The 27,509-nt window shown below is 42.3% G+C and overlaps 1 protein-coding gene across 3 annotated transcripts in view; it reads right to left on the reverse strand.

Annotated features, from left to right (window-relative positions):
* Window positions 1-1,203: 1,203 nt before the first annotated feature.
* Window positions 1,204-27,509, reverse strand: part of KIT (KIT proto-oncogene, receptor tyrosine kinase) — a 119,218-nt gene continuing 92,912 nt past the window's right edge. For all 3 annotated transcript variants that reach the window (XM_070612888.1, XM_070612889.1, XM_070612887.1), the window contains exon 21: window positions 1,204-5,988. In XM_070612888.1, the coding sequence (XP_070468989.1) occupies window positions 5,917-5,988 (72 nt within the window). In that variant the 3' untranslated portion in view covers window positions 1,204-5,916. The remainder of the gene's footprint in view (window positions 5,989-27,509) is intronic.

A 27,509-nucleotide genomic window follows, 5' to 3' on the forward strand; every position in this document is an offset into this window, starting at 1 on the left:
TCATCTTCAGCTCATTTATAGGTGTCCATTTCAGAATATCTACTCTCTTCCGGGCAAACAGGCTAAATAGAAAACATTAAAGAAGTGTCATTCCATGAGTTAGGCCAAGACTGCAGCACGAGGAAGTCCTGGAGACTGTGTATGGTGTCGAGAGTGAGAGACTCAGAAAATCTTCCCAACCCCAAACGCCACCAGTGACTGCAAAAACCCAGCAACGATGCACTGGACGAACAGAGGAAGGGTGGGATGGGGAGTGACTGAATCCAGACACGATCAAGGTAGATGGACAAGAATCCTGCCTGAAAGCTCAGATCTTTGCCAGATTTTTATTTCAAGGGGTCTTTAAAACGACCCTGACTGGAGTTTTCTTCTATTGGCCCAGAGGAGAGAAAACAATGCTAGGACTCCTCAAATGATGTTCCTCCAAGGCCGGGAATCCTTCAAATGGCCATGTGTGTGTGGGATGAAGCAGGTGGCCCCGACGTGGTCCGAGGGATGCAGAGCAGTCGGTACCCCCATGCAGTCTCTCTCTGGCCCTCTCCTGGCGTTTGATACCCACCTGTGCCAGCCCTCCGTTGGGGTAAGGTATTGTTCCTTCAAGGCACCTGTTGAAAGGCGAAGCTTCCCTGGGAGGCTAACCCATTAGCACTGCAGGGCATCGAGCCCGGATGTGTTTCTTAGAGTCGAGGGCTAGAGAGGGCTGAAGCTGGGCAAGTTGGCCTGATTACGACATTAGAGAGGAGTAGGGAATGAGGAGGAGAAGGGGAAGGATGGTCAAAAGGAGACGTGTTGCGCCCTTGAGATGGGAGAGACTGGGTAAGGATGGGATCAGAGTTATGAATGGGAAGATGTGGGGGCCCAGAAGCGTTCCTATTTCCCCCTCGCAAGTTCTGCCAGGGTTAGACTTGTCCTCACCTCGGGGCTCTTCGTCTTCCTCAAGCCTACTTGTGAATTCACCTCACGTTCTTTTAATTATTAAAACAATAAAATAATTGCACAATCAATGAGCACTGGTTCTTAACTTGGGAGGAAAGTGATAATTAAACTCCTCTGAGAATCTGATGAAAACTATGCTCCCACTTCACACACAAAAAATACATTTTACGCATAGCCCACACAAAATATTATCTATTTTCACTTGATTTATGAACACCGTGGGAGCCCATCTCTGCATCCCATCAGAAGTATTAACCAGAAGTTTCCTGGTTAGAATGCTCTGATTTATTTCCTAATAACCATAACACAGAGATTTCATTTTTGTGCATTTCTTCTAAATCTTCTCCCATATGCATGCATAATTGTTATCGTGCAATCATAATCTACATGCAATTTATGTGTTCTACTTTACAAAATCTAACGTTATCTTGTAAACATTTTTCTATGTTGTATATAGTTTTCATAATTATAAATTTGAATGAATGCATAATATTATATTGAATTGTTGCAGAGTAATTTTCTTAACTGTTCCTCAATGATTAGGTGTTTAAATGCCTTCTAATTTTGTAGTACAGATAATGCTGCGTTGAGTATCTTCATACATTTTCTTGCTTCTGTTGAGTGTTTCCTTTAGACAAATTCCCAGAAGGGGTTTTACTGAATCAGAGTAAGAACATTTTTTCTGACTCTTGAAACATGATGTCATATTCGTTTCCAAAGGGGCTATAATTTTTGCTACTGTCAAAAATATAGAAGTGTCCCAATTTCACCACGCCTTTCCTGTAATGGATATTATTTTTTTCTAATTTTATATTATAATTTTTTTCTAATTTAATAGTTGTCATAGCATCAAGGGAACAGCCTGCTGTTGGGCTAGGTCAAGGGGTGAAGCGGAGAGTGAGAAGACTGCGTTGGGAGAGCGGGGAAGGCTGCGTCTATAAAGCGAATGAGTCAAGCTCCTCTACTCTTAAATAGAGCTGGAACGAGGCAGGAAATGTGCATCAAGGAGAGGACCCACTGACGTAGGAAACGATGCGTTCCCATTGTCTGTTCAACCACTTCTCAATCCCTCATTTGTAAATTTCCAGCAGTCAAAATGGAAACTAGGAGCTGGGGTCTGGTCAGGACCAGCCGTGACCCTGGATCACTTTGTAAGGCTACTATGATAGAGTCTGCATTGGGGTTCTAGCCTCATGGGCATGTGCTCTCAAAAAATTGCCTTGTGCTTGATAGCAATGCCATTCGACAGAAACATAATGCAAGCCACACATGGAATTTTCAATTTTCTAGTAGCCGCATTAAAAAAAAGGTAAAAAGAAACAGGTGAAATGAACTTTAATAATGTATTTTCTTTAACCCATCATATCCAAAATACTACCATTTCAACATGTCATCAATCCAAAAATTATTAATTGGATATCTTACATCCCCTTTTTCATACTAAATCTTTGAGATCTGATGCACACCTTCTGCTTACAGCACATCCCAATTCCGACTAGCCACGATTTCAGGCGCTCACCAGCTGCGTGTGGTCCTGGCCACTGTACCAGACGGCGCACCTCTGTAGTCTCAGCCCATCACAGGGGGAGGGGGTGCACATTTTAATGCTAGGAGCTACCGGGAAATCTCTTCTTTTTGAGCTTTGAGCTACTGGGAAATCAGAATCATGTTTTGTTTTTTTTTAATCAGGAAAGAGCATTTCATTAAAAATGTAAAATATCCTGGTTCAGATGGCTCATGTTAGTTGTAGGGGAGACACAAGGAAACGCTGACCTTGTGCTGTGACACATCAAAATATACAGACTTGGGTCCCACTTCAGACACTCTGAAACAGGATCTTTGGGTTGAGTCCACAAATGTGTACTTCTGAAGCAGATTTTTAATTACAGGTTTTAGTATAATAATAAATTGTGCGTGTTATGAATAGGAAGAAATTGAGTCCCATAGAGAGTAAGTGAGTCACTCACGTGCTCATAGGTAGGGGTGTGCCAGCCCCAGACCCTCATCTGGCCCGCCAGGCTGTTGTCTACACCATCACACCCGCTGCCTCCTCTTCTCCTGGGACCGTTCCTGGCCACGGAATACCTGTTGGTGACTGACAGGTATCAGCGTGCTTTGGGAACAGTCCAAATAACTTTCTGGGAAGGGAAAATATATTTACCCAATTATTCCAAATAAGAGGAGGAAGAATGAATTTCTTCCTCTAATCTGCCTTTGTCTCAGGTTGAAATTGCTTTCTTGTCCAAATGGTTAGACTAATCATGTGATAAGATTAGCAAGCCAAAAATGACACTTGTGGCCCCTCTTTAACAAAATACATAGCTCTGGTCCCTCTTCTTGTTACCATTGTAGAAATATGCAGGGGGATACTTAGATCAGAAGGTTTGGAACAAATGCCCTAGAGAAGTTTTAGTAACAGAAAAGCTAGCCAAATTGCCTGCTTCAGCCAGGGTCCTGTGGCAAAATGCTCTTCAGACCCAAGTGTGGTATCGAAACAAGAACAGCGAAAACAGCAGGTCTGTAAACATCCTGATGACAATGGGGAACAAACAGCTGGGCCAAGAGCAAATCAGTTCAGGCAAATGTGCTCGTGTTCTTGATCCAAGTGCAAGACGAACGGATGCAGGGGAGGCGGCAGCTGCAACACAGCTGGACTCAGGAGCCATGTGATAGCGTGACTTGCAAATCATGCTTGAAAAATTCATTCTCCTGAGCTTGGACGTGAACACAGTCACGTGGGCCCCCAATCAGCTCACACACTGCACCCAAGAGGGAGACAGAAATGCAACTGGGCTAATAAGAAGCATTAGCCCCACTTCTGGTCGGATTCGGCCGTCTTTCGGGGGAGGAATTGCACAGGAAGTGTACTATATTTGGAAATGACCCTAAATTTAGAGCTATTTGAATGATGGGCTGGCTTGCGCAAAGAAAGAGCTTGACTGAGAGATGCTTAAATGTAGTCTATAAGCATGTAAGGCATTTGTTGGGGTCTCTATCAAAGGGTCTCAAATGAAAGGTTGTCCTGACTCCTACTGGTCTAGTGCTTTGGGTACGCAAAGAGCCTTACACTAACTTTCACTTCATTGGTGAGTAAATGAGGCTCAGAGAAATTAAGTGAATACTGGATATGTGCCCGTGTATGCACACTATATTATATATATGCACTCTATGAGTATACACACGATATTACATATATTTATACATCCTACTTATAGTACTATCAACATATATGGATATACATATGTCTCTATATATAGTACTATAATCATTCACTCAACAAATGTTTCTTGAGCAATTGCTAGGTACTAGGCACTGTGTGTAGGTGCTATATCAACAAGGCTAAGGGATCCAGACATGGCCTCAGCTCTCATGGCACTTACAGTCTAGTTGGGAAGAAAACATTAAATAAATAATCACAGCATAACTATATAATTGGAGTCTGCAGTAAGTGCTACCAAGGCAAAGTAGGGGGTCATGAGAATGTATAAGAGACGTCTGGTCTGGCCTGAGGAAGCGGCCTTTGAGATGAGAAATCAAGAGGAACAGCTGCTAATGACAGTCCGTGTGCTGTTTCCACTGAGAATCTGGAAACAAAAGCCACCAGTGTTGAGGGTTTCACTAGGTACAGATGAGGCAGGAGGTTCCCCCAAAAGTACCAATTTCACAAAGTTAAATCATAATTCTCAGCCCAAATCCAAAGATAAGGACTTCATGGAAGACGAGGTTAAAGTTCAGTCTGCCTAATAAACACTAAGACTGTAACATACTCTAGAATCGGAAATCTGCGCACAGACACGCTCTCCCATTTGTTTCCTGCCGTTTAAGGTCACAGAAGATAACAGCAAGAAGCACGAGCTTAGTTCTGCCTCTCACTGCTCTCCTAGTCTTGATGTTTCTTTTCTCTTTTCTCTGCTCCCCTTCCTTTCTCTCTTCTCCTCCTCTACTTCTCTCTTCTACCCCCTTTCTTTTTCACTTTTACAGATTAGTATTGGCTATTCGATTAATCTTAACTGTAAATACCCACTTTTATGTCAAATGCTTATCATTGTCTTCGAGGTTTAGAATTTAAAAATGTATATATGACATGGCAACACTTTTACTGTATCACAAAAGCCAGCTTTTGTTTATATTTATACACACACAATAAATACAAAAGGTTGTTGGTGTGAGCTAGGATCAAATCCTTTTCTGGTGTTCAACCTCCGGGTCATATAAATTCTAGCAAGCTCAGCCTCCTTCCATGTGGTTCTATAAATTAGCCTTGAGGGTCTTTTTAGGCAAATAGTAAAATCAATACAGCACGACCGCTATATTCTCAAAAACAAAGAACTTGAATTCTTGCTGTAGTCATTCCTAAGTAAAGGAGGGACTTCCTGCCTCTGGTTGCTCAAATTCAGCAGTTTTCAGGAGGCAAGGACATCAACAATTTGGCAGAGGCAGAAAAACAAAAAGAAAAATAGCCAATAGAACCCAAGTGAAGTTTCAACACAGCGGTCGCCTTGGAACCCATTTGGGGGTTAACTTACTCTCGTTTCTCCAGCCCTTCCTTGCTTTAGGAGATTTGTACTCCAATTCCAGCTGCGTTCCAACTCCAATAAAACAGCGATAAGATGCCCCGGAGGGTTGAAGGCAAGGCTGTGGGTGCAAGCAGGGTCAGATCACATCATGGGAACAAGACGGGATTTTACATAGTTTGAGCGTTGACTGTTTTCCACTTGCCAACAGTGGGACATTTGTTCTCGTTGTTAAATAATTAAATAGGCAGTTTGTATTTATTTAACATACAGACTCTAGCCAATTCCTGCTGACAGCTATCAAAATAACCCCACGTTTCTTAGCTCCTGATCGCTCAGAACGTTGTTCCCTGACTGCGGGGGCATCGCTGCAGAGCCAAACTCTCCTTGAGTCTCCCAACACCGTTTTTCATCACTTCAAACAATAAATCAATTCACAGCGTGTGATCTGAACAACAGCCTGGTGTTATTGGATGAGGTTCCGTTCTCTGAGGCACTTCCCACTACCAATGCTGAGCTGTCTTGAAGCCATGCTCGCCTGTGGGTGGAAGAAAAAGTCTATGAGTTTTCCTCATTTGCGTTTGTCTGATTGAAGAAAGTGAATTTTGACCTAATGATTTAAAAAAGGAGAAAAGGATAACTTGGAGCAGAAAGTAGGGAGTTCTGGAGAAGCAAGCCAATCAGGGAGTGAGGGAAGGCGAATATTACAGTGCTGCATTGGGTAGTCTGTAGAACTTTGGAACAATCTATGATAAAGTGAGAACCCTCGTTGGTCCCCTGAGGTGATCCATGGGAGAGGGAAAAAACTGAGCCGCCGAAGATAGCACCCTCTTAATTGGGGGAGGGCGATGCTAAGAGAGATATTGGGAATATTTATGTATTATTAAGGCTTTTATCCTATCACACAGGCAGAAAATTTTGTCCGAAGAGATATAGACCAGACTCCTCTTGGGGTTTCCTGGAGCTCACAGTGTTTGGGGTATCTAGGCAGTACATACTAAAGAGGGGTCTTTAGTGGGAGCTGAAGTGGGAGAAGGAAGCTATTTGACCTGCCCTATTTGGCTACCCATCAGCCGGAAGCATGACAATGTGTGGGTACCACTATACCATATCATCTCCCTCCTGAAGCTCCCACTAAAGTGGGCATCAAAGGCCACCCTGGGGGAAGGAGCAACCAAAGGTATGAAGCAGGAGGGAAGACCCAGTGGAAGAAAATTCCTTTACTTCTCACTTTTCTACCTTCACTTCCTCCCTGACTCTTGAGTGGTCTCTCTACTGTGCAATTTGCCTTTTGAGTGATTCTGTCATGGTGGACTCTATGAAGGCCTCTTTGTTGACAATATTAAACAAGCATCAACGAGTCAAAATGGCTCCACTTTGAGCTGTCCATCTTTAGCAGCACTGCAGAGCTTGGAACTAAGGTAAAGAAAACCATTCACTCAAGTAAGAAGGAGGCAGCCTGTTAGGGTGACAGAAACATTCCACCCGCAATAGTGTCTGAAGCAGGAGGTCTCTCTCCCTGCTATCTGTGCATTTTAAACAGTCTGAATTCAGTTTCCTCATCTATTTTTTTTTTCTTTTTTTTGGTGAGGAGGGTTCACTCTGAGCTAACATCTGTTGCCAATCTTCCTCTTTTTTTTCCGCTGAGGAAAATTAGCCCTGAGCCAACATCTGTGCTAATCTTCCTATATTTTTTATGTGGGCCACCGGCATGACATGGCTTGATGAGTGGTGTAGTTCTGTGTCTGGGATCTGAACCCACAAACCCAGGCTGCTGAAGCAGAGCACATCAGACTTTACTATGCCACGGGGCTGGCCACCCCCCCACACACACTTTTTTCATTTGTAAAAGGAGGAAGTTTTTCTGTAAGATCTGTAAGCTTTCTTCCAACCTTTAAAAAAAGGCAGGCAGTCCATTCAAAATGTCAGTCATGGAGTCTTGACCTACTTTGGAATGAGAGGCAGTGTCTAAGTAAACTCAGTTTAATCTCTATTAGCTCAGCCACAGAAGCAGATATTCTGGGCTTGGATATCTCAGGAGCTGGGGTAGAGCCTTTGGTATGTTTCTAAAGCATAATAAAATGTGTGTGGATAGCAGAGAAGTGTGTCATACCTGCTCATTATCTGGGACCATATTCCTAGAAGGCTAATTCAACTATTTATTGCCAAGAAACGTTATTTATCACAGTCCCAAATCTCCCATCAGAAACCTGCTCCTGGCATATCACCTATGTCACTATAATCCTTTCAATTCCCTGGACTATGAATCAAGTGACTACTGCCAGAAGAAATCAAGCTGCTGACTGTGGACTTTCTGGAAGGGTCCCTCACCTCCCTCTGCACCTTATTTGTTCTCTTCTCTGACCCTTGCCCCATCCACTAAGACCCTTTACAATCTTCTCTCTCATCCCTTTTCTCTCCCCTCCATTTTTTCCTTCTTTAGCACCTCAGCTGATGGCAGATACTGTTTTCATTTCTAAGCTTCCATCAGGATCAACACAGACAGCTTCACTCACATTTCCCTTCCTCTTTTTCTTGCCTGTCCCATTCCAATTCTTCCCCATGGAAGACAGGGGACTGTGTGCAAACTGGGACTGAATACAATCGACAATGAACCTAATGACCCAAGTCCCACACCCACAGTACACTATATTCCAGGACAACATTCAGCAGTTCATAGGACCAAATATCAAGCCCTTCTTAGGATGGAATGTTTTTGTACCCTGTGGAGATTTAGCCTCTGTTAACTGAATCCCTTGACATCCATAATACAGAACGGGATAACACGCAAAGAAAGAACAGATCGCAGGTGGAGGTTATGGAAAAGAAGGCGGAGAGCAACCAAGTTAATTCAAATACTGAGTGAGGGACAAAAAGCTAAAGGATACAAAGAAGGGTTTTATGCAGGGGGAGGGGAGGCAGTGAATGGGAACTGCAGAGTAATATGGGGTGTAAGAGAGTTGAGGAGAGAAAAGAGGAGATATGAACAATGTGGCCGGGTTGTAAGTTTGATCCCTTCAACCTTTTTTTTAAAGAGATGCGTCTTAGAGGCTAGATTCCCTCTTGATTACTTTTGGCTGTTTGATCTATAAATCTTTGAATATAAGTCTCTCTAGAAACTGAGCCATGTGGGTCAAGGAGACATACTGGTTACCCAGTAGAGTTTAGGTAAGTCTAGGAACTTCTGGGTTGTCTTTGGATTAAGCTCAGACCACTGAGGTTTAGAAAGAGTGATCATTGCAGGAATTGCCCCTACAGGACTCTCTCATCAGACAGATTTTTCAGAGGGCAGTCATTTCAGCAGGATTGGAAAGAGATGAATGGCGGTCCTGTGCGTGTGATATGTGATACATTCTTCCTCCACTGAGAAACCAACACTTTAGTCCCAGTCTTCCCTGAAGCCATCAGGAGACTATCAAAGATGGAAAACTGTGCTGTGCTGAAAGTCAGTAGGTTTCAGAGCTAGAAGAAGAATGGTCTGCCTCTGCAGTTCAAATGGCGTTTAGAAATCCAATTAACGTTTCATTTTTAAAGCAGATCCTGCAATTGTGTTCAATACTGCCAACTGTTCAGTTTGATAATAAAACAGGCTTCTCTAAAGATGGCGTATAGTCATTAGGGAAAGTCTAGCTCTGTAGGGTAAACTTTCTCTTTGGAATAACAATACTTTATGTTTTTATAATTTCTTTCATCCAAGAATTTCAAAGCATTTTAAAATAGTTTGGGGTGACAGGAAATGTAGCATTTCATAAGTTAAGCTACACATGTCAATACTTTGCCTGGGGACAGAAATTAATTACTCCACGGAAGTGATGTTGGTATCTAATTTTATTCCATTTATACTGTAAAAGTATCATTATTAATAATTATATAGTTATTATTTATTGAAAGCAGAATGTTTATTCTGTTAGGCATCATATTAAGTGCTTTACACGTATTATCTCATTTACTCTTCATATGAATGTAATTCTAAATCTAATGCCATTCTAGTATGATTCTTTGAGAAAAGTAACACTTTTATCCTCCTTTCACAGATTATGTAGATTAGGTTCAGAGAGGTCAACTAACTTGTCCACCGTCACATAGCTAGTAAAAGTGATAGAGTGTCCTTTATTGGATGAGGACAAGTTAGTAAAAGTTCTGGTGGTCAGTTTCCTTTCCAAATGTCACCTGCAGGACATTTTAATCAGCCTTTTAGATCATGAAGAGATGGTCTTCTCAATCCTTGAACTGTGTGGCTGGAATCTTTGCCAATTCTTGAACGTGCCAAGGGTTCCGTTGTCCCTTGACAGCTGGTAAGTAGAGAAAACTCAAGGGTGATTTAAAAAATATAGCAAATGAGAACTCTTCTCAACTGTCAACCAGTTTTCTAGAATTACAACTATAGCACATGCCATAGCCAAAAATTCTAGGATTTGAAAATATAGGGCCATCATCTTTCCCCTGGATTGTTGCAATATCCTCCTCTTTATTGGTCTCCCTGCTTCCATTCTTACTGCCCACAATCTAATGTTGATTGAGCATTTAGAGTGATCATCTTGATATGGAAAGTCAACTTCTCTGTTTAAAATCCTCCAGTGCTTTCCATCACATTTAGAGTAAAACCTACTGCTGAATGCTCTACATGATCCAGCCAAGCCTACTGACAATCTAATCTCATCTTATGCCACTCTCTTCCTGGCCCACTCCATTCCAGTCTGACTCACTCAGCCCTTTCCAGATCTTCAAACACATCAAGTTCAGGGCTGGCCAGGTGGCGGCGCAGTGGTTAAGTTCACACATTCTTCTTCTGCGGCCCGGGGTTCGCCGGTTCGGATGCCGGGTGTGGACATGGCACTGCTTGGCACACCATGCTGTGGTAGGCGTCCCACACAGAAAGTAGAGGAAGATGGGCATGGATGTTAGCTCAGGGCCGGTCTTCCTCAGCAAAAAGAGGAGGATTGGCAGGAGTTAGCTCAGGGCTGATCTTCTCAAGAAAACAACAACAACAACAAAAAACACATCAAGTTCTTCCTGCCTGAGAGTCGTTATATATGCTGTCACTTGCTGAAACTTCTTACCCCTACTTTTCTCCCAATTTCCTCCCACTATTTCTCAGGTCTCAAATGTCATCATCAGTCTTCAGCGATGCACACACATACCCTCCCTGCATACAAACACACACCACATCTAAATTATGTCCTTGCTACATTTTCTCCCACCACCTTGTGTTTTTCTTTCATAGCTCTTAACTCTGTTTATCATTTCCTATTTTTTTGAGTACTTCTTTGTCTAATGAGCGTCTCTCCAACTGGACTGTAAACTCCACGAGAGAAAATTCCTCATGTCTTTGATCACATTGTATTCCCAGCACTTGAGACACTGCCTGACCATGTTAGGTACCAAGGAAATATTTGGTAAGTTGAGTGACTCTCAAGTTTGAGTCCTTATCAACCACATACATAATTGCTCTGTGACGTTTAGAAATATATTCAACTTCTCTAAGTCTCAGTTTTTTCATCTGTTAAATGGAACCCACAATTACAGCATCACAGAATCTATATGGGGAAGATATACAGTAATGTATATAAAATGCTTCATAAACCATTGAGTCTTGTATTATAAAATTTCAAATATGAGATTCAGTATCACCCCTCCGAAGCAAAAGACATTTCCTCCAGTCTGCTAGGCTAAACTTGCAGAAGGAGCAGACTTTGGACAGCATGTAGGCAATTTTTACAAGGCTTGTAACTGGGCTGCAGGGCAGTCAGAAGCTCAGAAAGGAGTGAAATAGGCCCAGCTCATCCCCTAAGGAGTACACCGGTCCCTCGACTGAGCCTACATGCTCATGTTTCTTATTCAGGTTTCATAAACTCAGCCACCTCCTGTTGGCCTTTCGTCCTCTTTCCTAACTGACTTCTCCTCCACAGCACAAAGCCAAAGGGAAACCCCCAAGGGCGTGTGTATCAACAGAGCACATGTCTTTGGAGCATCAGAGCGGCTCGTGATTATTTTGAGGGACGAAAAAATAGAAAAGCTCTGCAGGCATCTAACACAGAGGGTTCTCATCTATACTCAAAGCAGACATCACTCTCTTAACTGCTTATAGATGTTTGGAAGGAAGGGCTGCGTCCGATGCACCCTACAACTTTTCCTAGGGGTTTTGGTTAAAACCCTCTTCCTTTTTGTTGACCTGGATTTGCAGTATCAGTAACTATACTAGCGGAGAAGTCAGAATGACTAGGGGTCATCTGGTAGGGGCACAGTCAGAGTAGGTAGAGGCCACCTGTGGAGATCAAGGGTCTAACATAACTGTTTTCTTTTGACTTTCCTTTTCTCACCAGTGGGTAGACTGATGACCTGGCCATCAGCATCCTTGGAACTTCCTAGAAGCTCTCTATTCCCCTCCAGGGTTTTGAGGTGAGCAGCGTTCCAATCATGTGACTCCCCTGCTTAAAGCACTTCCCTTGTTCCCCATCGCTCTTGAAGTAAAGTCCACACCATAACATGGCCTATGAGGCCCGCCTACCTCACCAGCATCATCGCTTGTAATTCTTCCCTCCTCTCACTGCCCACCTCTGCCCACCTCTCTTCTCCAACCATGTTACTCTACCAGCCGGTCCCAAATGGGCTGGCTCTCTGTCGGGACTCGGGGTCTTTGCACATGCTATTGTCCACGAATGATAAAGTCTGTCTTCTCACCGCTATTTGTTAAAATATTTCCCTTGAGCTCCTATACTGTGCTTGGGAACAAATAAGGCAAAATCGCTGCCCTGAGGAACTCACAGCCCAGTAGGGCAGACAGATGGGTAAACAAATGATTACAGTTCAAATGTTAGTGAGGAGAATAAGTACAAACATGCTGGGAGCCCAAAGGAAGGGGTCACTGAGTTGGCCAGGGAGGAGTCAAGGAAAGCTTCACAAGGAAATCATAAAAAGAAGAATACTAACGAGAACAGCATGTATTTATTGAGCATTTACTTAGCTCTGTGCTAAGTGCTTTATGAACAGTATCTTATCAAATTCACAAAACAACCCTATGAGATGGATGTTCACAGAAGACAAGAGAGCATAATGGTTGAGCACATGAGCCAGACCTCTGTCTCTGTCACTTGTAAGGTTCGTGGCCTTTGGTAAGTTATTTAACTCCCAAGGCACTTCCGTCATCTTTAAAATGGAGATCACAACTTTTTAATAAATCAACGTTTCTTGCGGATATTAAGAAAAAAAGAAGTATGTAAATAGCATGATGCCTAGCACCTGGCAAGCGTCCATTAAAAGTTGGCTACTATGAATATTATTCTTCTTGGTTTACAGAAAGATCTAGTAACTTTCCCAAGATTACACAGCTGGTAATGCCAGGTCCAAGATTCAAACCCAGATCTGTCAGCTTCCAGAGCCCAGGCTCTAATCTAGGATGTTTATCCGGAGTCTGAACAATGAGTAGAACTTTGGGACGAGTATTTGAAAGTAATTCTCAAAGTAGGAGTCATAAAGAAAAAAGAAAAGGTGGTGTTGACTCGGACCAGCTTGGGAACAGATACTTGGAACTGAAATCTGAAAAATGGTGCATTCTGCCTAGAGAAGAATGTGCTGAGGCTGATCGACTCAGGTCGGTGGTGCACACCTGGTGAGAGAGCAGCAGCAATTTTCTCTGTGCCCTAGGCTGGCGGGGGGAGCTGGGCGGCCTCCAGGAGTGGACGACCAACCCTCCCTCCCCCCTCCCTCAGCTCAGGCTGCTGCTGCCAGGATCCACCTTGAATGCAAAAGAGCTCCCTCCTTAAACACCAGGTCCGGCCTCTCCCTGCTACTCTGACTGGCGTAATAGGAGCTAGGGGGATGCATCAAAGAAACAGCGGAGCCCGGGATCCATTCAGCAAACTTTAATTGCTCCAAAGGAGCATTTATGGTATGTCTACATAAAAGACCCTAATTATCTATTAACCCAGTAAAATAAGTTTCAAAGGGCTCACAAAGCCCTGTTAACCAAATGTGTAATCTGTAATTGCAATTCACTCGTTAGCCAATCTATAGATGTTTTAAGCCATCATTTGAAAGTTTACGTGCTTCCATGGGAGATGGTTTTCCTGAGGCCTTTCATGTTTGTTTTTAAGCTGAAATATACATAAAAAGTTGATCATGGGTATAAGCTACCCACTGCTATGGAACTTGCACAGTAAGATGGAATGAACTCTGATGGGTTGACTGCTACAGACTATGATATTGAGAACAGTCCCTGAATTGTACTAAAGACAATGGATTTGGGCCCTGAAAACTGAAACCGAGTCTACACTAATAAAATGCTGATCTTAATTCAAGAACTAGCAGTTTTCAGTGTGTCTCAGCCATGAAACCAGAGCCTGCAGTGTAGGCAAATTGATCCTGGCTCTTGGGCTGAGGGAGGCTTCTGTGAGGTGATTTCATCTACATATTCGTTCATCCGGCCAGCAAATACTTGGACTGTGGTCCCGCTCTCCACCAGACACTTTGCTAGGTGAGGAAGGTTTGATTGACAAGGTCCTGCTCTTGTGGAGCTTATGCTTGGAAGGCAGCAGAAATAACTAAATGGATAAGCTCATTTCAGAGAATAGTGGTTGCTATTGAGAAACTACAAGAGGTGACGGGATGGTGACTATCCAGTAGGAGGCTCGGGAGGGCCTGATTCAGATTGAATAGAGGGCCTATCTGAGAATATGATTTTTTAGCTGGAGATTAACTGATGAGAAGGATTCAGTAACACAGAGATCAGCAGTGAGCTTGCCATGTGTGAGAAGCAAACAGAAGGCCGACGTGGCTGGAGCATAGTGAGCAAAGCAGGATGAAATAGTCTTGGAGAGGCTGGCTGGGAGTAGCTCATATGGAGACATGTCATGGTCAGGAGTTTGCATTTCGTTTTAAGTGCAGTCAGAAACTATAGGACTGTTAAGTAGAGGGATGACATGAAAATGTACATTTAAAAAGACCATTCTGGCTGCTGAGTGGATGATGGATTGTAGGAAAGCAAGAGTAGACAGGTAGACGGCTAGGAGGCCATCGCAATAATCCAGATAAGAAGAAAACGTAGGCTTAGATTACAGTGATGACAATGGAGATGGTGAGAAGTGGCTGGATTTGGAATCTATTTTGGCATCATAGCCAACAAGGCTTACTTCACATGAAAAAAGAGGGAACGTGACCAATGGAGGTTAACTCCTGAGATCTCGACCTGAGCAACTGGGTGGATAGTGGAGGTAGTCACTGAAATAGGAGAAGAAGAGAAGGAGGAAGTTTCAGGGGATGGAGCCGCAGGAATCAACAGTCCTGTTTTGCAAACGAGTTGTAGCTGCCTGTTGGATATCTAACTGAATATGTCAAATTGCACCGTATGACTTAGAGTCCAGATGAGAGTCAGGGTTGGAGCTTTAGCATATTGAAAAGTAGCCCCATTTCAAGCAAACTGAGGCTTAGAAAGGCTAAGGGATTTACCTAAGGTCATACAGCTCTAAGAGCAACCTGTAAAGGCCCCTGTGATGTGGTCTCCTTCTGCCCCCTCAGCCACATCCATGACTCCCTTGCCTGTGCTGTCAAACCTCCAGCCACACCAACTTTCACTCCATTTCTCAAAGGTGCAGAGCTCCTTCTGCCTTGGAGCCTCGCACCTGATCTACCTTCTGCTTGGACATTCTTCCAGTCCTCCATCTGCTTAACATCTAGCACAATGTCACTTCTCAGGAAGGCTTTTTCTGACTTCGTAAGATAGATCATGTATGTCTACAATATGCATTCATGGTTCCTTCTATGTGTTACATGTCGTAATCAGGTCTGGATATGTGTGATTATCTGATTGATTTCTGCTCATCTACTAGAATATAAGCTTCATGAATGGTCTCTTACTACTGTATACCCAGGACCTGGGTAATCAGGAACTATACATTAAAATTGATCATTGACAAATAGTGGGAATCAATAAATATATGTTGAAAGAATGAATAATGTTTTTAAGTTAATTGACGACTAGATAGATAGTTGGATAGTTTTATTACGTGGATAATGTTGGGGAAGTTATTTCGCTGTTCTTTATCTTCTACCAGATGAATAAAATTAAAATGAAAACTGAAATCTTCTTTATCCTTTTGGGGATGTTACAAAACTAAAGATGAAATGCTTTGTTAGTTTAAAAATAAGAACTATATAAGTACAGGTATTTTTAAATCCAGAGAAAATACCAAAACATCATTTAGTTAATAGTCATTCTACCTTTCCAAACCTATTCTTAGAGTTGCAAACAAATCCATTTCGACAGATTCCCATTTCCCCTCCCTTCTCATCCTTTGTTCACTCACTTTTAGAAAGTGAAAATTCTTTAAGAAAATGCCTCAAAAAAGAGGAGCCAGTAATGTCCCCAGTAATCTTCAATAACTGCAGAATTAATCTCCAGGCAGAGGTTAGAGATGCTGACTGCATTTTTCTTTCCTGTTGCCTTTTCACTGATGACCAAAAGACCTGGGACCCAATAGAGCCTTCAGAGGGCATCTGTGGGCCGTGGGAAATAAAGTGCTATTGGCCCTTGAGCCAGATGTAAGAAGTCCAGCTACTCTGCTGGAAAGACCATGTGCAGAGGGAGAGGTCCTGGGACCACATGGAGAGTGAGAGAACGGACCAGCAATTCCAGCATCTCAGCGAAGCCCAATCTTCCTGCCATCCCCACCAAGGTACCAGAAACGTGAGCAAACCAAGTCTGGAGATTTCAGTTCATCGACCCCCACCCCCACCCCGTCAGCATAGCTGATACTATCTGTGAAGCAGAAAAACTGCCAAATCAGCCACAGAATCATGAGAAATAATAAACAGTTGTTGCTCTAACCTTCGAATGTGTGTAGTGATTTGTTAAGCAGCAGTAGACAATAGAAATAGAAATTGCTACAGGAAATGGGATGCTTCCATATCAAAAGCCGAAAATATGTGGCATTGAAACCAAATGGCAGGTAGGTACTAGAAGGGCCTTGGAAATACTTTTAGTAAAGACTGGATGGACACTAAGAACACTTTTACTGGAGCCTAGAGAAAAGGCCACCTGTATGATGTAGTTGCAGAAAGTTCAGCAAAATTGTCACCCACAGTCACAGGGAAGACAGAAAAGGTATTTAATTAATTAGTAGTTGGCTAAGGAAATTTCCAGGCAGAATGGTAAAAGTGTCAACTTGTTTCCTCTGGCTGCCTGTGATAAGATAAGAAGAGAGTTTAACTAAAGAAAGAACTGTTCTATTTTCATGCAGAATTGAGAGGATATATAAAGACCCCCAAATAGTTTTTCCAGCCTGAAAAATGTTCTGCAAAATTAAGAAATGTTCTCAAGCAAAGATCAAATCCAAGGCACTGCCAGTTAAAAATGGCCTCAGGGTAGACTCAGCTCAAACATGTGGTAAGACTTTTTGTTAAGACCCTGGAGAAGACGTAAGGTGGTGCCTCAGATCCTCCCAGCTGGACAAGAACAGCCTTCTCTTCTTCAGGCACTGGGAAACAAAGGCGAGTTTTTGAGCATGTGAAGTGATGAGAAGAAAGAGATGCTTCAGAGCAATCCATCTGGCAAGACAATATATAATGGAAAACACTGAGAGATGGGGAGACCAAATAAGAAATATCCACCTTGGCGCTGGGGATTCCTTCTCAAAAATAGTTGCATTCTGCTCATGACCCTTAGAAGAATACGGAAGATTCAGCACCGATTATAGTGCCTAGTACATAGTAGCCATGCAAGAAATATCTGTTAAATGAATTAATGTATAAGTGATTTAAAAATATTTCACAATATTAACAGCGAAGCATAAATGGGAATATACTAGGTCTCACACAGACCCAGCTTCAAATCAACTCATTGGATGAAAGTGATCCAACTCTACTGTCACTGCCTGCAGAAGCAAAAGCAAACCTTCAACGTTTATGGAGCAAAGGTGACCCATCCAAAAGAGGAAACAGAAAATTCACAAACACGGTAGGAGATTTTAACACAGCTCTCTTAGTTATTGATAAAATAAGCAGGCAAAAATATTAATACAGATATGGAAGACTTGAACAAAACTACTAATAAAATTGATCTGATTTATAAATAGATATAAATACATAAGTGGATAATGGATATAAATTAACGTTATATTTATATGTATACATGTATAGATATATGTACACTATGCCCAATAACTGTAGAATAATGTACTTTTCAAATGCACATGTAATTAAGTGTCCAAATGCTGAGGTGCAGAGCAAATTTCAAAAATTTCAAAGGATTGAAATCATATAGAATATGTTCTCTGATCACTGTAGAATTAAGCCAGCGATCAATAACAAAAATATCCCCAAATGTTTGGAAATTAAGGAAACAATTTGATTAGAAAAAGAAGAGCCATTTAAACATCAAGAAAGTAGAAGGAAGGGACTAATAAAGATAAGAGCACAAATTAATGAAAGAAAAACAATGTACAATACAAAGGATTAAAACTTCAATCTTCAAAAAGACTAAAAAATTCTCAGATTTCTTGATAACCTAATTAAGAGAAAAAGAGACTGCTCAAATAACCAATATCAAGAATGAAAAAGTGATTGTCACTCTATACCTTACAGACATTGAAAATGTAATGAAAGGATGTTATGATCAATATTTTACCAATAAATTTAAAAATTTAGATGAACTGGACAAATAGCTAGAAAAACAAAACCTACCAAAACTGAACCTGGAGTAAATAGAAAATCTAAACAATCCTATATCTGTTGAAGTCATTGAACCTGTAGTGAAATATCTCCTGTAAAGAAAACTCAGACCCAGCTGGCTTCATCAGCGAATGCTTCCAAATATTTAAGATCGTTAAGGAAGAAACAGCATCAATCTCATACAAACTCTTCCTGAGATAGAAAAAGAGAAAACATGTTGCAACTTGTTTCATTAGACCAACAAAACTTTGACAGTAAATCCTAACAAGCACATTACAATGCAGGCCAGACTGTGTCATAAACATAGACGCAAACCTCCAAGGAGATTATTACCAAATTGAAAATAAAAAAAAAATACATCAGGACCAAGCTGGGTTTATTCCAAGAAGCAAAGTTGATTTAACATTTGGAAATCAATAGATGTGATTCATCACATTAATGGAACAAAGGAAGAAATAATATAAATCATCTGAATAGAAGCAGGAAAAGCATTTCACAAAATTTAACACTCATGTACAATAAAAACTCTTGCAACCTAGAAATAGAAGTACACTTTGTTAATCTGATGAAGGTTATCTACAAAAGTCCTACAGGACACTGTACCTTGAGATCAGGAGCAAGATAAGAGTGCCTCTCATTACTGCTATTCAACACTGTATTGGAGGTCCTAGCCAATATAACGGAACAAATGCAATAATGTAGCAAAAAGAAATAAATGGTGAAAGGATTGGATGTCAAGAAATAAAACTGTCAGTATTTATGGATGATGTGATTTGCATCCGTACCCAAGAAATCTACGTATAAATTATTATAAATAATAAGTTAATTTAGTAAGATTGTTGAATATGAGATCAACATAAAAGATTATTTGTATTTTTATATACCAGCCACAATTAACAAATAAATTTTTTTTCAGATGTCGTTTACAGTAACATCAAAACAATCGAATACCTAGGGCTAAATCTTATAAAAGCTGTCCGAGATCTACATCCTGAAAATTATCAAATGTAACTAAGAGAAATTAAAGAAATCGTAAATAAATGGAAGAGTATGCCAATTTTCATGAACCAGAAAATCAACATTGTAAAGATGTCAGTCTCCTCAAATTGATCTATAGACAATGCAATGTCAATCAAAATCCCAGCAGTTAATTTTGTTAAAAACTGCCAAGGCAATTCTAAATTTTATGTGAAAATACAAAGGGTCAAGAACTGCCCCCCTCAAATTGTGAGGAGGTTCAAATTTAGAGAACTTAAATTACCAGACATCCAGACTTATTCTAAAGCCCTGGTAAAAAAGATAAATAAAGTGTGATGTTTGCACAAGGATATACAAATAAACCCAAGGAACATAATCAAGAGCACAGAAATAGATCTACACATATAGTGATGCTATATTGGCAATGAAAGTGGCAAAATAGAGCAGTGGGGAGTCGTGCTCTTTTCAATACGTGGAGCCATGTCAATGAAATATCCATATGGAAAAAAATGCTACTTGACTCTTACACCACATAAAAAAAAAATCAATTCCAGGTAGATTATAGTTTTAATGTGAAAGGTAAAACAATAAAGCTTCTAGAAGATAAAATATGAAAATATCTTCATGGCTGTAAAGGAGGAAACTATTTCTTAAACACAAAACAAAGAGTAATAATCATAAAGGAAACAATTAATATATTAGACTATATTGAATATATATATAGAGAGAGGAGAGAGTAAACAGAAGGCAAATGAGATGAATGTTAACAACTGGTGAATCTGAGTAAAGGATATTGGCTGTTTTTGTGTTCTATTCTCATTCTTGCACATTTTCTCTAAGTTTAAAGATATTTCCAGATAAAATGTTTTTTAAAACGACATTAACTTGTTGGACAACTTCAATGCACTGATAATAGATAACATAGCCTCTGAGTTTACAAGAGTTACACATGAATGAATAAATGACTGAATAGCCTGCATGGCCCATTCTATGTGGTTCCTGACAAGATTCCACTTCCAGCCATACAGCTAGATTTAATGAAAAAGGGGGTCCCCAGCAACCCTATCAAATTGCTGCCTGTAGAATTAGCAATGACTTACAAGTCATCTTAAGTCTGGGAAAATTGAATGTCTGTGACACTTGCATAGCTTTTCTCATCATTTATCAGTTCAATCATTGAACACCTACCATGTGACAGTCCTGTTTTAGGCACTGAGGGTAGTGCTAGAAAGTGGAGAACATATATGCTACCTGAATTCCAAAAGGGACGACAAGAAGGTAACAATATAAGAACAAAATAATTCAACCAATATTTATTTTACAAATGCTTCTTGACTGAAGCCCAACACAATGCAAAAGGTTCCAGATGACAACTATGTACAAAGACAATAGTGCTGTAAGAGTTCCATCTCCTTCTTAAGGAGTCAGACTCACTGTGCTACGGAAGCATGTGTGGCAGAGGGGGTCCCTTCTACCAATATATTCGGAACTATCCAACACAACAGCTTCCCATGAAGTCCACACCAAGGAGAAGAAAAAAAATAAGAGTAGTCATTTATTGAGCAATAATTATTCACCAGAGAGTTAGAATCATATCTCTTGATGTGGGTTGAAACTGTGTCCCCTAAAAAGATACTTTGAATAACTAACCCCGGGTAAGTGCGAATGTGACCTTATTTGGGAAATAGGACTTTGCAGGTGCAATCAAGCTAAGATGAAGTCATACTGGGTTAGGGCTGGCCCCTAACCCAGCCACTGGTCTCTTTATAAGAGAAAGAAGAGGGAGATTGAACACAGAGACACAGACACATGGAGACATGCAGAGAGGGGGGAAGAGAATGCCACAATGTCAGAGGCAGAGAATGGAGTGATGCAGCTGCATGTCAAAGAATGTCAAAGATCGCCTGCGACCGCCAGAAGCCAGGAAGAGGCAAGGAAGAATTCTTCCCCAGAGCCTTCAGAAGGAGCCCGGCCCTGCCTACACCTTGATTTTGAACTTCTAGACTCTAGAACTGTGAGGGAATAAATTTCTGTTGTTTTAAACCACTCAGTTTGTGGTACTCTGTTATGGCAGCTCTAGGGAACTAACACACCCCTGTTTTATAACTGAGGACCCCAGAGCTCAAAAGCGCATGCAACTTGCTCACGTTCACACAGCTAGTAATTAGGAGAACCAAAAATCAAAGCAAAGCCGTCTGGCTCCAAAGTCCATCTTGTCAATTTCTATCTCCAACCTTGACCTCTTTTCTGAATCATATCTGCAATATCCAAATGTCTACTTTATATTGTCACTTGGATTATTAATAGGCATTTCTTCCATGTCAAAATTAACATGTCAGAAATGAACTATTGATTTTTCCCTTCCTTCCCCCAGCCCCCAGACTCTCCATCCAGTAACTTGCATTAGCCACCAAATTGTTTCATTGAAAAACTAAAATCACCCCTGATTATCCCCATTCCCTAGTCCCTTACATCTAATCCATGAGCAAGTCCTGTTCATTTCACCTCCAGACAGAATCCTGAATCTAACCCCTCTCTCACCTCCTTCACCGCAACCACGCTGGTCAAGTCAGCACTACCTCTTGACATTCACTCTTGCCTCCTTACCATCCGTCTCCACCCAGCAGCCAGGGGGACCTTTCAGAAATATAAATCGGATCATATCACTTCCCGTTTAAAGTCCTCCAATGACTTCCCATTGCACTTAAATAAAAAGCTAACTCTTGCCATCACGGAGTAGACACCTGCCATTTCTTTGGTTATCCAGAATCCGAACTCACTTTCTACATTGGGAAATTCCCTGACTTTTGAGTTTTGTTGGGTATACACTCTACTTCCCACTCAAGAATACTTCAGGCACTCATTTCCCGGGCTTTTTTGTCCTCGAGAAATGACAAGTGACCACTCAGCCAATCAGCTGTACTTGCCCACTGTGATGGTTCATCTTACATGTCAACTCGATTGGGCCACTGGGTACCCAGATATTTGGTTAAACATGGTTCTGGGTGTGTCTGTCTGAGTGTTTCTGGATGAGATTAGCATTTGAATCTATAGACTGAGTAAAGCGGACAGCTCGCCCCGATGGAGGTGGGCCTCATCCAATCACTGAAGGCTGAGCAGAAAAAAAGGTTGAGTAAGGGAGAATTCACTCTCTCTTCCTGTCTTCGAACTGGGACGGTGGTCTTCTCCTGCCCTCGGACTTGGACTCGGACTGGAACTTACACTATCGGCTCTCCTGGGTCTCCAGCATGCCAACAGCAGATCTTGGGATGTCTCAGCCTCCATAACCATTTGAGCCAATTCCCTATAATAGTAAATATATAAAGACACACATGCACACACACAATAGGATATAATATGTAATGCGTATGTGTACCTACACATGCACGCACATACATCCCACATCCTGCTGGTTCCGTTTCACCAGAGAACCCTAAGATATCCATGTACCCACCAGTGAAATCAGGCTTCGGTGACTGCAGGGAACCCATCTGGATGATAGTCCAGTGGAGGTGTCCGGTGACCAGAACTGGCAGGGATGGCAGCACAAGCACCAGCAATGCCAGTGTCCAGCTGCTGTCTCCTTTCTCTTGTCACTTTCCCGCATCTGTCCCTGGCAATTCTCTGGGCTACCTCAACTCCTTCCAATAAATTCCTTTTCTGATCTAAGCATCTAATCAGTCTCTGAGACTTACAATGGGACTCAGAAACGTGGCCTACAAGGCCTTACAAGTCCTGGTTGCTGCCTCCTTCCCCAATTTTATCATATGCCACCCTCTCCACTCGGTCCCTAAGCTCCATCCCTCAGGGCCTGTTTCTCCAGACTCTTGCATGTCGGGTCATTGGCCTCCGGGTCTTTACATGGTTCCTTCTTGTTATCAAGGATCCAGTTCAAAGGGCTCCTCTCAGCGAGGACTTTCCTGATGGTGTGATTCAAAACAAACCCTTCCCCACCGAGACCTTTATATTGGTTACTCTATTTTATTTTCTTGACAGCACTTGTAGCTAGCTAAAAGTATCTCATTCGTGATTTTACTCCTTTATGGTCTACCTTTCCCATCAGAAGTTATCCCAGGAGAGCAGGGACCTCTTCTGTCATGTCAGCACTACATCCCCTGAACCTTGAATGCCGTCAGGCACATAGTCAACACGCAGGAATCATGTGCAGAATAGAAGAAATGAAGGCCCTTCTCAGGAGGTGCCCAGGCCAGACTTCTCCGAGGCCTTCTGTCCTGCTCCAGGGCTCACTCTTCATGCCTGAGCATTCATTTCCGAGTGCAGGAAACTCGTGAATTTTGTCTTTCTGAGGATCTAGGCTTTGTCCCCCTCGGGGTGTCAGCAGGGGTGGTTCTGTCCATGTGATTACTGCCATTTAAACCCTGAAAACTGCTAGCGTGTTTGACAGTGAAAAGTTGGAAGGCCAAAAGCCGCGATCACCCCAAGCTACAGATGTCATAAGGGAGCCCTGGCTGTGTTGGCAACAAAGGACACCCACTGGTGCTTTTCCCTGAGAGGCAACAATAACAAAAAAAGATTTATTTCTTTGTTCCGATCTGTTTTAATCCTATTACCATGCTTCTTGTTGGAGGAAGGGGGTGCAGAGAAGAGGAGGGTCTGGTTTTTCAGGCTTTGGAGAAATATGTATAAGGCCAGCTTGGCTGGGGCCGGCCAGGGGAGGAAGAACACAGATACAGGGAAATGAGGAGGGAGGAGAAAGAGAGGATGAAAAGAGCAGATCTCAGAGGGCTGACGAGAGAGGAGGGAGCAGGGAGGACAAGATGGAGGCAGGGCCAGTAGGACTGAGTGATGGAAAAGCAGAAGGAACGAAGGAGAAGCACAGGAAGTACAGGAAAGGGAGGGTTACAGAAGGAAGAGAGCGTGAGACCAAGGGAAGGGAAGGCAGACAAGCGCTCGGAACTGTGGCTCCCGCGCCACTTTTTAAAATAATTCCAATAAGAGCACATTCCCTTAGTGGGTTACTGAAAGGAACTCCTGTGTTTTTAATCAGGATCTCATGCACTATCCTTTCTTCTTTTCTCTACCCTACAATCTCCTGTTCAACGCCTATGGTAATCGGCAAGCCCCCTTAGTGCATCTATCATGTGCCAAACGCTGTTTTAAGGACCTGATGTGTATTAACTCTTCAGCCTCACAACAACCCTATGAGGTGAGGTCAGTACTATTAGCCCCATTTTTCAGATGGGAAAACTGAGCCACAGAGAGGTTAAGTCACTTGCCAAAAGTCACACATCTGACAAAGTGATGGAGCTGTAATTCAGTTCCAAGCAGTCTAGCTCCAGAATCCATCTTCTCAAACATCCCCACATTCACTAAATATTTATTGAGGAGCTACTATATTCTAGGAACCAGAAAGTGTCTTCCAACTCCACAGGCAAATCTAACTATTTCCTTCTCTGTGCTTTCAAGGCATCGTGTATACCCCTGATCCCAATGTAATAAAGTGGACATGTATGAGCTGCCTCCCCAGGAGACCATACAGTTCTTGAGGGCATTATCTAGGCCTTATTTATCACTGTACACCTGGCACCTAGTCCTGGGCCTCATATAGAGCAGGTACTCAGAAAACGTTTTTTGGAAAATAGGAATTAAATGATTAATTAATTCATATTATCTGCCATGACTCTGGAGATAGTGCTTCAGATCCTAGAATTTCAGGCTTCACTTGGCTGGTATAGAAGATGCCAAAGCAGCAGTTAAGGCAGCCAAAAGAGAAAGCGTGCAATTGCCTGTCTGTGTCCCAATTCATCTACTTCAACTTGTGCAGCCCACAGCAAGACTGGGAGAAGGAAACTGGCAAGGGAGAGTGACCGCCAAGAACAGGGTAGGAGACCAGCAACTCATATTTCCCAAGGAGATGTCCACATCCCAGAGAATTTGGTCCTGATGTTGGATCTCTGGGTTCTGAGCCATGGCTAGGGCTGCAGCCCTCATCTGCTCACATCAAAGAGAGGGGCTAGTTAGGACAACACGCAAGAGAAAGGTCATTGCCTGTTCTCAGCAGATTCAGCTGTATTCACAGAATCACAGACACTAGAGACCAACCAATTCAGTGGTTTTTATAAACTTTTTCTTGTTTTGAGTAGCAGAACTCTTTCTTCTAACCAGATAAATGTCAGGGGGCTCTGGTTAAAGCCGAGGTGAGGATCAGAAGTCCCGCTCACTCCTGTTCTTGTGCTCACTGAGTATTTTGAAAGCCACTGATATATCACGATCATCTCATTTCAAAGATGGCGAACCCAACCCCCACAGAGCTTAACCAACCCTTACGAAGTCACCTACGTGTTCAGCAGCATACAGGTAGGATTCAAAGATTTGAAGAAGAGTTTCCTCCACTACGTCCCTCTTGTTCTTTTATAATAAATACGAGTCCACTAAAAACAATGATGAAAATGGTGCTCCGTATTTTCCAGTATGTGGTTTTCAGGGCACTCTCTGAAGCCTACAGCTGAAATGCTGCTGCTTGTTAGGACCAGCCTACAGCCAGAGTAGACAAATAGCACAGCCCTGAGTTACATTCTGTGCACTTGTATAACACTTGATGGGTCAAAAAACTCTTTTTCAGATGCTGCAGTATAATTTGTTGAGAGATTAATTTGTGTGATAGGTAGAAGTTGCCGGAAGATGACATCGCCTCCCTTTTGTAGCCATCACTGTCTAAAGCCTAGGGTCATGGAAGGCATTACGTGAGGTTTTCCCAGAGCAAGTGAGGAGGTAAGTAGGGACCTGCAGGGGAGGCTAGAGGACATTTGGGGAGGCTCTCTGGAACTCACAGGGTGTAAGAGTTTTGTGGCATAGCAAGTGGCTAGGACTCATATTCTGCACTGCCACAACATTCTTGAGGAGGCAAGTCCTCAAAGAAAATAGAGAGCCAGGGCCCTAGACATCCAGACTCTCAGCCAAGGCAAGGGCCATGTGCCCCAGTTGGCACGGAAAGAGCAGAAATGCTTGGTTTCAACGGACCAAGTGTGACTGTTTTTTGTTTTTTTTTAGCTTTATTGAGGTTTAACTGACAAAATTATAATATATTTAAAATGTACCACATGATAATTTGATATACGTATACATTGTGAAAGCATTCCCACAATTGGGTTAACACATCCATCACTCACATATTTACCTTTTCGTGTGTGTGTGAGAATGCTTAAGATTAATCTCTTGCCAGGTTGGTAGGATGGGGGTGTACAGCAGATAACATTTAATTTAGAAAAATAAATGTGATGTCTTTTAGAGACAAAAGTGCTGACTGAGATCCTCATCATAGATGAGTTTGATGAAGCAAAACGTGCCTCACACCTTACCTTCATTGATCCCTGCAGTATCATGTGAGGTAGCTAGGGCAGCTGATAATATTACTCTCGTTTTATCAGGGAGGAGACTGGCTCTCAGAGTGGTTTAGTGTCCCACAGTTAGCGAGAGGTAGAATCAGAGCTCAGCTCTTGTCTACTAACTTCGAGTCTTCTCTTCTTTCCTCCAAGTATTACTCCCAAGATTTCTCTCAGAAGAGAAAGGTTTATTGGATGTGACTTTATCGGAGAACTTACTACTTTTGTGTTTAAGAAAGTAAAGGTCTGGAAGTATGTTTTGAATTAGATTCCCCCAAGCTTGTACCAGAAAGGATTTATGGTGACTCATAAAAATACTTAGTCTAGTGTAGTCAATTGGCCCTTTGCATTCATTGCAACCTTCTTCTAGTTTGATTTGCAACATTGCACAGTACTTGGCTAAAGGGGTTTCCCGGGCTCTCCTGAAGCTGGTGTTCTGGCTGTGAATCCATTCCACCTGTTAGAAGTACTCACACGAGGCTTAGAGGTGGAAGTGAGGTGGAGGTCATCTTTTCCCTCCTGTGTCAACTATTGCTACTGGCAAACATGGGCAGGAGGACGTGTGGTTTTCTGCAACAGTGCCCCATCGCCCAGCCCCTGCCTTCAGGGGTGTGAAAGGCAGTTGCAGCAGCCTCAGCAACCACAGTTCCCTCCTCCCGGCATTGCAGCTCTCAGGCGGCATTGCAGCTCTGAGGCGAGCCTTTGAAGTCAACAATTCCAGTGGCGGCCTCCTGATTTTCATTTCTTGGCTGTGCCAGAGGCAGCAGCTCCTTTTGTGGGTCAGTTCAGCCATGTTTTTCGGGGAGGCATTGTGGCAGGATCAGTCTAGAGCCCACCCTTCCAGCTCTTTAAACCATGCTATCAGCTCCTAGTTGCCTGTATTCAATCCCTCTCTGCCTGAAGAAGTTAGAACAGTTATGGGTTGTGAATCTGTGCCTCGAAGGATACATAAAATAACATAAACCTTAGAAACATTTAAGGGAAAAAGGAGTGAAGGGGAAATAAGGAGCCAGCTATGAGATTAGTACAAAGTGCATATCATCAAATTATCTCCATTTGCGAGGGGTAGATCACT

Source organism: Equus przewalskii, chromosome 3, assembly GCF_037783145.1.
Source record: "Equus przewalskii isolate Varuska chromosome 3, EquPr2, whole genome shotgun sequence".
Classification (NCBI taxonomy): domain Eukaryota; kingdom Metazoa; phylum Chordata; class Mammalia; order Perissodactyla; family Equidae; genus Equus; species Equus przewalskii.